Source organism: Pterocles gutturalis, unplaced genomic scaffold, assembly GCF_000699245.1.
Source record: "Pterocles gutturalis isolate BGI_N339 unplaced genomic scaffold, ASM69924v1 scaffold20234, whole genome shotgun sequence".
NCBI lineage: Eukaryota > Metazoa > Chordata > Aves > Pterocliformes > Pteroclidae > Pterocles > Pterocles gutturalis.
Window position 1 is genome coordinate 16087 of NW_010133692.1, and position 12333 is coordinate 28419.

The 12333-nt window shown below is 38.4% G+C and overlaps 1 protein-coding gene across 1 annotated transcript; it reads right to left on the bottom strand.

The window, feature by feature from the left end:
• Nucleotides 1-5426: 5426 nt before the first annotated feature.
• BTF3 (basic transcription factor 3) lies at nucleotides 5427-12326 on the bottom strand. The gene is made up of 5 exons (XM_010081334.1): nucleotides 12227-12326; nucleotides 9305-9418; nucleotides 8901-9102; nucleotides 6345-6401; nucleotides 5427-5797 (listed from the first exon to the last, which is right to left on the bottom strand). Exons 1-5 carry the CDS (start codon nucleotides 12293-12295, stop codon nucleotides 5751-5753), a joined length of 489 nt encoding a protein of 162 aa, XP_010079636.1. The 5' UTR covers nucleotides 12296-12326; the 3' UTR covers nucleotides 5427-5750.
• Nucleotides 12327-12333: the final 7 nt, after the last annotated feature.

Here is a 12333-nt window from a genome sequence, read left to right on the forward strand (position 1 = left end):
TTCACATTAATTCCTCCCTGATGCTTTGGACGACAACTGTCCCAGGGACAAAAACTTGTCATAGATACATCAGATCAATGAGCCTGCCACTCTGCTACCACAAGCAAATTTTTTCACTTCATCTCATTTTTATAGTTTAGTTTAGGTATGAATCCTACAAACACTCATGTTCGCGTTACCCTTACAGGATCAGGAGCCTTGAGACAGTAGCTGTCTCTCACCATATGCTTACATAAGAGTTGTGCCTGGTGGGGGCAGATTACCCCCGCCCCCCCCAACAATAATACAACAAAATAAGAGTTGACTGACCTGTATAGGTAAAGCCAAACCATGTTAGAAATCAGCACAAATGCAGAAGTCCTTAAAACGTAGTTGATCATAATAAATATTGTAAAAATGGTTCCTACCCATTCAAGTCTGCTCACCATTTATCCCAGCCCTGTTGCTCACCTAAGTGGCTCTAATGAGGCATCACTGCTTTTAACTCCTACTAGTCCTGCAGCAGCAATACTGAAGAGACAAGGAAGATCTTAATCACCACATGTACTACCAACACTATTCTACTGCAACTGCCAATTACACTCAACAGGTGTGTAATGCCACAGATGCCAATGTCAAACACTAATGCCACAGATACAGCGTAGATTTTGACCCCCACAACCATCTTTACATTAAGTTTGTCCTCCACAGTCACAAGTTAAGAGTGCAAGACACCCTCCTGGATCTCAGCAGGGTCTTTCGAGGTTACAGTCTTACTCACACATAATTACTGGGAACTCACTGCAAAACAGCAGCCCACAAAATGCTGCTGCTGAGAGATCTGACCCTCAAGCCATACTCAAGTTACCTCTGCAACTGTCTCATGCGGTTGCTGGAAATAAAAGGAAACCAGCAGGACTAGCCACAGTTCCTGGAGCTGTGGCTTAAACCCAGAGTTCCTCCTGTTTCAGAAGATACTTCCAACACCTTCAAAACTTGCTTAATCTTATTGCGACATTTTAACACAGTGATAATAAGCATGTGCAAACTTCTGCCACAAGTTGTATGTTGGTTGTGAAGCAGGAGACTACTCACTTGGATGAAACTTTTGAGATTCCAGCACAAGCCCACTAGACATTAACTCAGTAGCAGCTCCATAAACAACTGTAGAAGTTTGCAAACAAGGAAAGTAAGACCTGTTCAACTCAACTTCAGGTGTGTTCTAACAACTGGGAGAGGAGGGCACAGCCCATATCTACATTTTGCAGTACCCAAAAAAACATCCAAAACCACTACTCAGCAGAAATGTAGAACAGGGATTTCAAGTGCAGCATATACTTCCCCCATTATTGGCCAATGTCCTGCATAGCACATCAAATCCCTGTCTGTGTGAGAGAAGTCTTGCAAAGGTTGGTTCTTGAGTATCAAAAGCAAAAACACTGTGTTGCATTATCCAACTAACCTTCAACCAGCCCAAGATGTGAATAGCAGTTAACATCTCCTAGAATTCTGCCTTCCACCTACACAAGAAATAACAGACATATGCTATAAAAATAATCATTAGTGCTAATACCATTACAACACTAATTAACCGATGATTTATTCAGATTCACTAGTAAGGCAAAAGGTTGGTCTGTAACTCATCTGTAAAAGTACTATTAAACCCTGCACTACACAAACATTGTTAGAATGGCTTTTTCATTGCCAGGATACCTTCAACGCAATGTAAAAGCAATACAGAAGTTGCATCTGTTAAATCTATTTCTCACCAAAAAAAACCCCAGATTATAGCAAGACAGTACAGTAACAGTATTACATGAGCTGTCTTCCTTCTATTCAGTTATATTATTCTTTAACAATAACCATACATGAAGGCAGAATATTCACAGAGCAATGAAAGCCTTTCATGTTGAAACTTCAAGTAGCTTATGCTAACAAGAAACCACAGCTTAAAGTTCATTAGAATACACAGAAATAGTTTTATCACCACTTCTCAGAGCTTCTAGATGCATCCACTTCTTATCCATCTTTACAGTTATTGACTTTGACTCACAAACTAATCATGACACTCCCTCATGCTACACTGTTCACCTTAGCTAAGTAACTGTGGCTCAGCTGCACTGGTAGCTCAGAGTCCAGTCTCTGTTACAGGTCAGGATCTTCCAATTACCACATCCAATGGAAAACATTTTCAGCAACTCTCACAAATTGCTGTATGCGGCTGAAATTATAGATCTGAAAAGGAACAAAGAATAGCTTAGAAAATCAGGAGCAACATTGCATATTTTTATGTAAGCCCAAGACATGTTGAGTACTTGTTAATATTTTCAAATAATTAGCTTTAAATTGTCTCTTCTTTACACATACCACCATCTTGTCAAGTCACTTAAGGCTGTAATCTAGTCATCATCAACACAGACCTCCTTGTTGGCTTTCCTATCTGTGCTGAATAATATTAACTCCCTAGTTTCATAACTTGTCTGAATCCATTATCACAAACAGGATAATCAACCAGCTTCCATGTTCTCAATCACTCCCCCTACCTCCTTTGAAAAATACTAACTTCCCCCACTCTCCTCCCACCACCTGTATGTAACATTCACACACACAAGCTTTTTTTCCTAGCCACTGTTCTGATCACGTTTTTCTTCCTCTTAATTCTTCCGCTGCCTCTGACAACAAATACAAGCTATTCTCTTTGTTTCAAATGTCCTTTGTCCCTCTATCTGTACCCTAATGGGACATTTTTTCAGTAGAGATACAGGGAACCACTTCAAGGAAGGTGAAATGTCTTTATGATTTTCCACACACAAAACACATTATTTCCCAGAAGAAAGTGGTAACTACGTGAACTTCCCCCATACCTCCAGCAAATCAATACAGTAAGATACACAAGTATGAACCTGGTATTGGATGTACTAAGCTGTGAACATTTTAAATCAACTCAAGCAATCCTCCTTGGTCCCTTATGTTAAATATGCAATACTAATTATGAGAAATTCTCACAAGGAACATTTCCTAAGAGACATAACCTCAAACTTACAACACTTGCAAAAAAAAAAAAAAAAAATCCAATCTGCAATAACTCAAGATGCCTTCTAGAGCTTTAAAAACAATGTTATTTTTAAACCATGGCAGGGAGCTTTTTTTTATATATGCACACATACCATTTCACCATCTTCCAAAAGGATTTTATTTTTTTTAATTAGAATATACTAATTTAAAACCAGAGAAAAGCCCTTAAAGAGTAAGATTAACAATTATGAAGATGTTTCTAGAAATCTGTTGCAAAAAATTATTTAAAAAAATCTCACTAGTACCCACTACTGCATTGGTGTCAAGCTGTTACAAAGCTTGATGTGACAGAACCACAACATTCCCTTAGGTTTTTAAAAATAAAAAGCTCAAACCAACCTTTGTTTCAGTAGAAATGCAAGCATCTGGTTTTGTTTCTCCATTGTCCAAGATACTTGGAATGGACATACGAAGCCATTTTCCATGAGCAAGACTACAGATGTGACTCTGTAATGGCATAATTACAGTATAGCTACATATATAGTTCAAGCTAATGGGAAACACGGATGCAGCTATTTTCAGTGTCTAGCAGTTAATGACAGACTATGAAGACCATAACCAAACTCCTTACTAAGAGAAAATAATCACAGTGCTGGGTCCAGGACTGAGCATTTAAGTGTTAGAAATGAAGACTACCATAAACTTCCAACAGGAGAACTACTTCAATTTAGAATTTGCTATAATCAAGAACTCATTTCGGTTGTATCTTGATCCTCAGTCACAGTTTGGGGATGCAGAAAGATGCCAGTATTTCCTGACAGGGAGCATACCCAGCCCATAGACTTCCAGAGACATGTCACATGGCTGTTCATCACTGGATTAGCATTATTTTGCATTTCAAATATACTGTTTCAGCAAGGATCTTATTTTTAAAGCACCAGGTATGTCTGTTAGTGGGGAAAAGGCTAACACTGCCTAGATCATCTAAGCAAGTCACTACGTCACTTCATGAGACGGAAACCAGTACAAAACATTTCATAAGCAAGGTCTACAGTGGCTTAAAGTAAGTATTTCAGAGGACTTACATATCTGAATCAGAGTGGGCAACATATACATTGATTTCTCAAAAAAAACGGCACACGTTTATTGACTTGACAGGTCACGGAAAGCATGGTAAACAACTCTGTAGCATTTGGTTTCCATCTTTTACAGGGCAATTAGCTTTAAGTCACCACCCTCATTCCAAAACTAAAATTTCCATAGTTTAGTTTTTTTACCTTATTGCCACAATTCAATGAATGCAATTTTTAATTTGAATTAATTCAATGGTAAAAGTGTAGTGTACCAATAAAGTACTTGCAAACTGAGACAAGTAAACTAAGAACTGTTACTGTTAAGTTCCTGCACCTGACTTCAGCCATTGTCATGCTCACATGAGGCTGCTGTCTTACCTGAAACCACAGGAGTTGCATGGCTTGAACAAGTTCCTCCAGTTTCTCAACAGCAATGACTTCTACCATGACAAACATGCTTGGCAAGTCAGACACAGCCCCCCCTTTTCCCAGGCTATATCAAAGTCTTACCCTTAATTTTATCCTGCACAAGTCAGGATTAATTTCCACTTCCAGAAGTATTTGTTCTAGAGACAAATGCTCTTCTCACTTAGCTTCTGATACAGAAACGATCTGAGCTGTTATTAACAGAAAAGACTCCCAAACATGAAGTATAGCCCTCACCCCTGGAAGCTCCAGCTATGCAAAGGTCAGACTGGAATGTAAAAAACTCTTCCTTATGCCCAAAAAACAAGTTTTCCTCTTCTCTGGAACATACAGAAAGAACACAATCCTGAAACATCTAAATATAATTATTAGATAATAGATACAAAGATGTTAAATACGTACTTAACTAAAAGCCATTATCAATTCTATTAAGGCTTCTTCCCCTTCCCAGACTTCATTCCACCACATAGTTGACATTTTCAGGTAAGTAAAATTAAAATACTAGGAAAGTATTATTTGACTCATTAAATAGTAACACCCTGAAAATATCTATTAAGCACTCCCTGAATACAAAAACTTAACGTAACTATCTAGTTCCCCCAAGATGCGAACAGCTTGCCACTGTTCTTCAAGGCCAAGCAAAGTTCTCTCAACCTGCACATTTTATGTTATATTAAACCACCAACAATTATTTCTCGAATAGAGATCTATTTCTTAAATTAAGATTACAAACTCACTTAGAGTGTATGTAGCTCTGACCTGCAAACACCGAGAATCTAAGTCTAAAATGCTCCATTACACAGAAAAAAATTTTTAGAAGCCAGTTTTCTAACGCAGCAAAAGGAAGACACTCTACAGAAAAGAAAGACCTTCTATGATTAATATTTATGGCAATTTTTTCCCTGCTTTTTGTCAAAAAGCCACACCACAAAATTTATTTTATATTTTTATTGTATGCCAAAGTTCATTAAAGATGGGGTTTTGCTTGTATACAAGTCACTCAAAAATTGCGTCTAGCCAGAGATTCATTAGCAATCTGACTTATTTCAAAGCATTGGTTTGTTCAATCAGGCCACAAAAATAATATCATGTGTACAAGCAGTAACTAAAGAGCTGCAGGTTCAAGGAGATTCCGAGTATCACAGATCTTGAGATCTCACCAGGAAACAGAAATAAAATCAAAGCAGTCGCATTACAAAACAGCAGCTCCATGTAGCTTTTTCAAGTTTTAACTTTATTCAGAAAGTGACACTTGGTTCAGTTTGCCTCATTCTTTGAAGCTTCATCGAAGTTTTCAACAAGATCTAGAAAAACAAGAATGTTGAAATTAAAGTTTGACCCCCTCCGACTTTGCCAAACGTTTTGTCATTGTTTTTTTTTTTTTCTTCAAAGTTCTACTTCATATCAGGTGCCCATAACATAAAAAAAACTTTAATCTTATAAAATACAAACCAAATAACTTTTAAGAGTTCTATGGTTCATTCTTCTTGCTCAAGCAAGTTTTAGGTGGTTCATTATAAAGCACAATTCTAAGAGAATTTAACTTCACTACACCCACAACTGGAAAAAGTGATACTGAGAAGGCAGTTTCTTCCCACCCTTCTTACTCAATATTAAATAATTATCTTAGCCATAGCTATTACTTCTACACAGGACAAAAATGCTATCTCAAACCAACAATCCACCTAAATCTCTCACAGTGTCTGAAAACAACAAAACAACCTGCTCACAGAAATTCTGTGACAGCGACTGACTAGTCAATACTTTCATAATCCTTGGCACAATCTTATGCTACACGTTATCTCTCCACAAAATTCACCTCCTTTTTCTCCACTGCATGCTCGTTCTTACCTGGAACTTCATCGTCATCGTCTTCACCAGTAGCAAGTGGTGCTTTTCCATCCACAGCTGCAAGAGCAAATAGTTCAAGAGCATCAGTCAAGCTCACCATAGGCATCTTTTTTCATTGTTTTGCTTTGTGTTTGTTGAAAACATTACTGGTCTGAGATAAACTGCAATGCTTTATCCAGTTCCCCCACTGAAAAAAAAAAATCACTAACCGAGGAGGTTCACATTCCCTTTGTTACTTATAATGCTCAAACAGCCCAGTGCCGAAATGAGAATATGCATGGCAAACCAGTTTACTGGTCACCATCTTGGATCTAGGTATACCGAGTCCCTTGCATAGTAATCATTTTCAGCTACAAGTGCAGAGACTGATTTTACTAATTTTCCTTAAATGCAGCTTGGTTTATTGACTCCTCAGTGTTTTGAGGTTTACATATTTTACATCAGCAAGGTTTAAGGAAAAGAAAGGATCTTATGATCCTAGGCCTTCAGTGAAAACTTAGGTGTAATTGTGAAGCTGCAGGCAGACACACATGACTAGAGGCACTTAAAGATATTACTGTCCCCTGGCAAATTCAGAGGAATATGGAACTGGATGCAATTTCACACTTAGGTGGCTGAGGTCACCATATGTTCCAGTCCACATCTCTGCTGACTCAGTAATTTCTCAACCATTCCCACTGTCTTTGCCAGAGCTAGTGATTTAACTAGGTCTAGCATCTGTCAAACCGCAGCAATATAATGCTAGGAATAGATATCTCAGGTCCCTGGGTGCCTGTGCCACTACTTTCACTGCTGTTCTTACCTGTATTACCAAGGGTACACTGTCTCGTAGCCTCTAACACCTCAGGCTTATCGTAACTAAAATTCTCAGTTTTCAAGAAAAGCATGAAGAAAGAGATGGGTTCATACTAGACCTTCACCCTGATTTATAAGGGAACCAAAACAGATGAATGCATAAACTTTGCTTTGAAAGGGCTTGAGACAAGGTCACTGCTAAACTTCCTCTTGTTTTTTCACAGCAGAAAGCTGTTACAGCTTAAGTGCATCTTAGGGTCAAATACAATATTTTAAAAGCAAATAAATTTCCTCCCAAATTGTCTTCATTCTCTCTCATCCCCAAGATCAGACTAAGTTTACTTTAGCACCTGCAAATGCAAACATCACAGACATTTCACTCTTCAACATCAGGCTTCCAAATGTAGCAGACAATGCTGAATGGAAATTTTTATGCAACTACTCTGGCATCCATCCAAAGTGGAATGGAATAGCCATTCAGTAGGTCAGACAAAGCAAGCACTTTAAAACAAGCTTCTCCAATATTAAAACTGCACAATTTAGCTGATCTAGAATATACCCACCTTGTTAGGAGAAGAGACATCTTAGGGGATCATTTAAAATCCTTCAAGGTTTTTTTTTTTCTTTCAAGCCCTACTACTACCACAAGGAAGCCACACAAGTGACACGAGGAAAGAAGGACCTGAGCTCCATGGGGAAAGAAGCAATTTACTCCATCTCCTGAAGACTACCTCTAGCAAAATTTTTTCAGTGCAACGTTGATGTGAGGGAAGTATCATCAACTTTAGGAATGGAAATAGAGGCTGTCTTGTTGACAGCAAAGCACAGGAAGAAAAAAAAAATCTAACAATCAAGGTTAGAACTACGAGAAACTGGACACAATTAGACGCTTCTCCCATTTTCTCCGCATTTGGGATGTTCCATACCTTGGAAGGAATGAGCTTAAGATACTTCAGAGAAGTAGGAAGACTGTACATGCAGGACACAAGGAATGTTCCCACTCTCAACAAGCCTCTCTTTCATTCCCAATTCTCACCCTGTAGCAGCAGCACCTTTTCCAAACACCACACTCTAAGTCCCTCCTCTACTTTTCTCACAGAGTTTTAGGAAGAACAAGCATTCATGGTTTTTTAGCAATTTAATGATGGAATAGGAAGTTGATGTTATCTAGTTTAATGCTCATGCCAGTCCTGTTCTCTCTGCTGTTCTACACACAGAAATTGTAGCATACTTCCTTACAAATACTGTACAATTCCCTCCTTGGTATCAAAAAGCTCATGCAAGAAACACCTTCACTACACCCGTGAGGCAGCAAACCACTTGCAAGATGTCTGTGCTCAAGCCTCCTTCCCTATTACTTATGCTTCCATTCAAAGTGTCAAAACAGACATACTCAAAAGTCTACCCTTTTTTAAAGCTTAACTCTTCCAGAGCACCTCATCTACCTAACTTTAATGAACAAGGTATGTCAAAAATACAGGAGCCACACCAATAAGTAAACTACCATGAAATCAAGCCTGGCTACAGCCTTCCAGTCCTACCACTGCTGCAAGATAGGCTGACAGGCACCTCTGTTTTATTCAGTGTTACTTGTCGTCAGATTTGAGCTATAAATAAGATCCAAGAGTTCAACTTTTTTATAAGCATTTTATATGCTTTAATATGCTTACTGACAGCACAAGTACACTGAATTTCACTGCTGCTATACAATTAAGCCTCATGTCAGCTGCCAGCATGAAATGCATTCAAGTTTCAACTTACGTTGCTTGGGTAGAGCTTCTGCCAATCTCCTCAGGCTGGTCAGACTGTCAGCTCCGAGCTGATTTAAGATGCTAGGAAGCATTTCTGTCAGCTGCTTTGTCTCAGCATGGCCAGTGATAGTGAAAGTGTTAGCAGCCAGAGATGCCTGAACTTTAGGGTTATTGAAGTGAATGACTGTTCCTTGGTTGGTAAACATGTTTACCTGCAAGAAAAAAAAAATCAGTACTTGAAGCAGTTTAGCAAAATTTTTCAATTTAACAGGAAACTGAAGTTCTTATATTTCAATAAAGACCTACCGATAATTTACAGAAAAGTTTAGGATGTTACTTACTAGGAAAGTGATTTTGATACATTTTATATTTCTTCAATATAGAAATAAAGTATTTTTGCTTTGAAGCAATTACCTCTTCAATTCCAGAAATATTGTTGACTCCCAGTTTCTTCAAAGAAAACTGAAGTTTCTTGTCATCTGCTGTAGCTGTTCTGTGGACAACCTTCTTCTTTCTGCGGGCAGTACCCTTTGCAAAACAGAAAAGTTACAAATTAATACTTAAGTCGTTCTTCACAAACTCTAATCCTCAGGGCCATACAACTACTCCGCAGCCATCCATAAATCAACTTCACATACAAATTTCTACTTCTGTGTCACAATGCACGCAACCCCACCCCTCCAGCTGTTCTGCAGCAGTCTCTCGCTTGCTATAAGGCAAGCTTTCCATGTCAGTGAAAAGTGTGAGGTTTTCAGAAGCAATTCACCAGAGAACGTTTATTCCACAATTCTTATAAGGATTCTGCAGCATCTTAAAAAACAAAAATTGCAAGTTTATCCTTATTCTGTTATCATAGGCATAAAATGGAGGAGTGAGCAGTTTTAGGTAATTTCTGAAGCTTATTAATTTTTCCTTAGATCATCTTTCTTAAATTGTAGACAAATTTTTATAATAGAGGCCACAGAGTTATCAACACATCATTAACAAATGAATATGAGAAAACTCAAAATACTCTATTTTTATTCCAAACAGACATCTCCCATCTGAGGGACTTACACACACATATTTGAAAAACACTTATCTTCCCAAAATATTTTATAAATTTTTTTAAAAATACTTCTACATATTATTCCAGACCACCTCTGTTTAGAAAGCAAAACAAAGGTTAAACTCCCCTATAAACACAGAGCTCTAGATTTCTCCAGGGAAATAACTGTCCCATATTGTAAGACACCTATACCTACGCAAAAGCAAAAAGTGTCATTCGATACTTCCTTGCACAATCATAGGGCTTCAGTGAAATATGACACAAAACGTTAACGAACAGGTGAAACTAAGCTCCTTTTTAACACACTATAACCACTAAAGTCCTCCTGCTCCAGTTGCCCATCTGCGACATTCCAGCAATAAGAGAATGTATTATTGCCTGGCTGTATAAATGGCTGCAACAGTTAACTGGTAGAAGTTACAAAACTGGCTGGACACTAACACCTCTAACCTAATAATCCAGCTACAAACAATGAGTAACGTTAATGACAAATTCACATGAAATGAACTCTTGGAAGACTACAGCTCAAAAGTTTCCTTGTGCATCTAGAAAGCTTGATATTCATTCCCTGCTAGTGTCAGTTTAGTGCACACAGCAATTTGAAAAGTACTAAAACAATAGAAATGGCTTTATTTTAGTACTGTGACTACCCAGGAATTGAGCTAAAGTATACATTAAGTCTCTCTGGACAAAAGACCTCTCAAATTTCAAAACATGATGCACTGAAGCAAAGGCTCTGTAGGAAAACATACCTCCTTTTTACCTGTATTAAACACAGATATCCAACTTCAGACAATCTGAGTTTAATTGAAATGAACAGCTGCTGCTTTCATCTCCACAGATTTAAACTTCTAAACATTAAAGCTTTTTACTAAGCAAATTCTATCCTGATCATGCTGAGACATGCTGTTCACACCCCTCTACATTAAAAACGAGTGGGTACGGCAGGGCACCAATGGAATAATACACACTCATCTGCCACTCCTCTGAAAAGGTTTGGGAAGAGCCATGACATTTAGTTGTTGCAACATTCTACACAAAGATCACAAATTTCGCATAACAAAGTAGCCCTCCACCTAAACATCATATTTATTTGTAAGATCTGCAGCCTTGCAACATCATTAAAATCTTCCAGCAGAGGTAACGTGCAACCTTTTCTCCCAAAAAGTGACTCTGCCTCCTTTGCCTCCTCCACACCCATCTCAACTTATATGCTGACAATGCCATGAAGAACAATTTTCAGATAGAAAACAAATAAAAGAAATCAAGTTCAGGCATTCAAAGTATTTCACAGGCCAATTTAAAACTGAAGGACAGCATCACCAGCATATTCTAAGCTTTGCTAAATGTCTCTAAAAGACCTATATTGACCAGAGCTATAATCTGAATGCCTGCTCTTACATGACAAATGCTAAAAATCTCTATAGTCAATACACACATGCTTATAATATGCATGATACCATCAATATAATACACCAATTTTCTGCTTAACCTATACAAAGAATACACAAAATCATTACTACATTAACACTGATTTAAGGCTGCCTAAATCTCCAGCTAAAGGCAAAAAAAAATTCAACACAGGAATAAAAGCTCTGGGGAAACTCTGTCAGCAACAGTTCTGTTGAATAGTTTGTATTCTAAAATATTGTGTGTACATTTCCTCAGCTATAAAAAAATTACTAACAAATTCCTGTCTTAAAAATGACACTGTATTTAAATTGTTTACTAGCATATGACTATATTTAACATACTTTTTTACCTGCATATTACAAGTAATCACACAGATACATATATTCAGATATCAAAATAAAAAGGTCTTCTGAGCATGTTACTCTACAATTACAAGAGTACGACAAGTAGAGAACTCCCAACTTTGTCCTAAAATGCAAACAAACAGCCATGGGCACCTTACTTGTGATTACAGTTTGAAACATAAACCTCTATAATCTGTTATGAAAACTATACCCAAGCTCACTTGCTGTAAGGTCTACTCACTCCAAATCCTACACGCCTTCTCAAACAGCCCATACAAGAATATACGCCACAAGTCTGCCGGAATATAACAAACTTAAACAGAAAACGCTGGAAGTTCAGCTACTACGTACTGCTCTGACAGAACTAACTCTAGAGATCCCTGCATTAGCACGGCTTCCCCCGAGGCCAGTCAATCCAAGCCGAGAGCACTTGGGGCCGCTCCCCTCCCGTTTTCAGGACACCTCGTCCTAGGCCTGCCGTGCACGCAGGGAGACGCAGTCCCAAGGGCCAGGTGGGGAGGCCGCTCCTACCTTGCCACCGATGCGCACTTGGGCCTGCAGCTTGGCGAGCTTTTCTTGGTTCATGATTGTTTCTTTCATCTGCGGAAGCAACAAGAGCGCCCGTGGGAGGCGGGTCA

What these genes read in the sequence shown, in the direction of transcription:
- BTF3 (XM_010081334.1), bottom strand. Translation starts at nt 12,295, where the DNA reads ATGAAAGAAACAATCATGAACCAAGAAAAGCTCGCCAAGCTGCAGGCC. An exon ending in ATATTTCTGGAATTGAAGAG is followed by an intron (nt 9,103 to 9,304) that starts GTAATTGCTTCA and finishes TTTTTCTTGCAG; the next exon opens with GTAAACATGTTTACCAACCA. An exon ending in CGATGACGATGAAGTTCCAG is followed by an intron (nt 5,798 to 6,344) that starts GTAAGAACGAGC and finishes TTGTTTTTCTAG; the next exon opens with ATCTTGTTGAAAACTTCGAT.